This window comes from Cajanus cajan, chromosome 2 (assembly GCF_000230855.2).
Source record: "Cajanus cajan strain Asha chromosome 2, NIPB_CcT2T_4, whole genome shotgun sequence".
Taxonomy (NCBI): domain Eukaryota; kingdom Viridiplantae; phylum Streptophyta; class Magnoliopsida; order Fabales; family Fabaceae; genus Cajanus; species Cajanus cajan.
The window spans coordinates 10,497,133-10,500,347 of record NC_138518.1 but is presented as its reverse complement, the minus strand read 5'-3'; the positions used below and the strand labels follow the sequence as shown (position 1 = coordinate 10,500,347).

General features: G+C 28.6%; 1 protein-coding gene across 1 annotated transcript; it reads left to right on the top strand.

Annotated features, from left to right (window-relative positions):
- Window positions 1-703: 703 nt before the first annotated feature.
- On the top strand, window positions 704-2,840 carry LOC109818994 (B12D protein). Its single transcript, XM_020384557.3, has 3 exons — window positions 704-1,097; window positions 1,535-1,623; window positions 2,434-2,840. Exons 1-3 carry the CDS (start codon window positions 1,074-1,076, stop codon window positions 2,582-2,584), a joined length of 264 nt encoding a protein of 87 aa, XP_020240146.1. The 5' UTR covers window positions 704-1,073; the 3' UTR covers window positions 2,585-2,840.
- Window positions 2,841-3,215: the final 375 nt, after the last annotated feature.

Below are 3,215 nucleotides of genomic sequence, written 5' to 3'. Positions count from 1 at the left end.
GAAAAGTTAGAAGGAGTTAGTGATCTAGAGGAGAAAAAGAGTCAAACAGAGAAATTTGGGAGAGAAAGGAGCTCACTGACCCAGAGACCTTCTCTCTAAAACTTCTCTCTAAAAACTCCAAAACTCCTGAAGGCCCCCAACCCCCTATTTATAGACTTTCGGATTGGCCCAGAACGGCCCGTACCGAATTCGGAACGGCCCGTTCCGAACTCCCAAATCACGCACAAAATTAACGCCCAGAACGGCCGGTTCTGAAATCAGAACGGCCCGTTCCGGGACTCATCCGGAGCGGCCCGTTCTCCCTCCAGAACGTCCCGTTCTCCCTCCAGAACGGTCCGTTCTCCTTCCCAGAACGGCCCGTTCTCAACTACAATATGTAGTTCAATTCAGTAGCTTGGAACGGCCCGTTCCAGTTTGGGAACGGCCCGTTCTGGGCTACTGAATCAGCCTCTTCTTTTTTTTTTTTTTTTTTTTTTAACAATGTTACAAATGGGATTCTACTCCTTAGACCTGGTTTCGGATCAAACCACACAGATAGTATTGAGTTAATTATTCTTTACTTAGATTAACTTGATGAAATATACCAAAACATGAACCATGCCCCTGGTTTTCAACAAAGTCAATACTTTTCCTTTTGAGACAGCCCATTGTTTTAGATATAATAGTATGATAATAAATACTGCATGCATAAGACATTGCCATATTTTATTACGAGAAAAAGGACTATATATTACATAATAGTTATACCAGTCACTTAATATACAAAATCATTATATACAATATATTTATCAAACCGATCTTTATAAATAATATATTTATTAAATTTTATAACAATTATTTTAAACATTATACTAATGTTGATTTCTTATTGATGAATAGTGTAAATAGTTTTACATTCATTATTATTAAACCATCTATTTATTCTGTCAAATTCTACCTTAAGCAATAGAAGGGAAAAGAAATTATAGTGATATAAGAAAATTTGTGGCTATAACTAGGCACTATTTTGAAATCTAAGAGCAGTTAGAATTCTTTGTCATTTTTCAAAGCACAGAGACCAAATCATTTTTCAAATGGGGCGTTGGATGAAACCTGAGGTATAATATCTTGGAATTTTAATCTCAACTATGTATATTCTTTTCCCCTTTTTTTTTATGAGGTTAAACTTTTTTCACACTGTATCGGCCTCTATGATAATATAATGATATTTTCCATTATAACTTCATGTCGTGTGTTGGAATCGAGTTCTAATTTTTAATTAAATATCATATCTATGATAATATAATGATATTTTTAATTATAACTTCATGTGAAATGTTGGAATCCAGTTATAACTTTTAATTAAATAATATGATATTTTCAATTCGAATGTTGGAATGAGTTCTAACTTTTAGTTAAATAATACAAATGTTGAATCACATAAATTAATTTTTTTTAATTTTTTTTTCACTTTAAAAAGCTGTTTTAGCACTTCTATATTATAGTATGAGACATTGACACTTATCATTATTTACTCATTTGTATGTGAATGTAGATTTACCCTTTAGTGGGAGCCATGGCCTTTGTGACCAGCCTGGTCGTCTTTCAGCTAACAAGGAATGTGCTCACGAACCCTGAAGTTAGGTACTTTCAATTTGCTTAATTTCATAAACTAAACCTACCAAAATATTTATTTTTTACAATAAAATTATACAACATTTTCACTTTATATGTATAATATCATCCATTGAACAACAATTGTTAATACAGTTGACGGAGTGTTCTATCATATTAGTTGGAACTTAAGTTTATCACATTTTTTAGAACATCTTTGGAAAATATTAATTTTTATTAATTTCAGTTTTTAAATTTTTTCAGGAAAAAAATTATTTGTAAAATAAACTGTATATTTGAGATGCTAGTTAAAGTTTATAATTTTTTTATGTTTCTGAAAATTTGAAACTTATCAATATTTTTTTAACAATTTTTTCCTCTTAAAGTTGATCTATTGTATAAAAATTATATCTTGTATCTAAACAAAATTAAATATCTCAAAATTATTTTTCAAAAAACTTACCTAAACAAAAAACATTCTAATTATAATCCATTATAACAATACTTTATTATACATAAAAATCAACTATTGATGAAATAATCTAATTTTTACAGTTATCTCAATCATATCTTTATTGGTAAACAATGTGTAAATTTCACTATAAATTCATACATTCTCTAACCATGTAAGGTGCATCTTCTTCTAATCTACACTATTTTTTTTTTAAATCAGGAAATAAAATAAATAAAATCACATCCATTTTTCATACATTAATTTCTTCCTAATCTCATTTATTTGCAAAAAGAAAAAAATAAAGTTATATAAAACTTAGAATTAAGGGATGGTTAATGTTTCATAATTTGATTATGTGGGTAACTTGAGTTGAAAAATTTGTATAGGATTAACAAACAGCGACGAAGTATGGCAGTGTTGGAAAACAAAGAAGAGGGAGAGAGATATGCAGAGCATGGTCTGAGGAAGTTCCTTCGTACTCGACCACCTGAGATTATGCCCACCATCAACCACTTCTTCAGTAACGATGATAAATGAATCATTGTCATATACAATGTTAAAATAATTCATCAGATGAGAGAATAATAATCAAATTATATTGTTGGCAAGGGGTGGTTAAATTAATGTTTTGTGTCTTATGATGCATCACTCTTTAATTGTGTTTGTTTTTATTTTTATTTTTTATTTGTCTCGTTATTTGTGTTAATTCTTTTTGGTGTGTTAGGCTTCTAATGTATTGGAGTTTTAATCGAGTTGGTGCATATTTTGTTCAATTTAAGCCATCTTTTGTGAATCATATATTTTACTTGTCAAAAGAAATAATCCAAGTATATTTTGTAATCCTCAACTTAACACCCAAACTGGTGCAAAATAAGAATCTTTTGTAACATATTGCGCTCATATATATAGATCATAAATCATTGATATTTTTATTATGTTTTTTTGTTAATCATAGAAATCAATATTATATTTAACATCTTTAATCACATTTATTTACTTATATTTATTAAAATATTACTATAAATTAAGTTAATAAACTATTACAAATTTTTTTTAGAAAGTGTTACTTCAGATAAAGTAATATTTTTTATTTTAATATTGTTATTTGTAATTGTTTTTTTTTTTTATAAATAAGCGTGAGTAAAAGAATGATATATAAAGGTATATT

Bases quoted from the DNA above. Each gene is read 5' to 3' on its own strand.
- LOC109818994 (XM_020384557.3), top strand. From the start codon at position 1,074: ATGGGGCGTTGGATGAAACCTGAG. The intron at 1,098-1,534 runs GTATAATATCTT...ATGTGAATGTAG, and splicing joins GGCGTTGGATGAAACCTGAG to ATTTACCCTTTAGTGGGAGC. The intron at 1,624-2,433 runs GTACTTTCAATT...AAATTTGTATAG, and splicing joins CTCACGAACCCTGAAGTTAG to GATTAACAAACAGCGACGAA.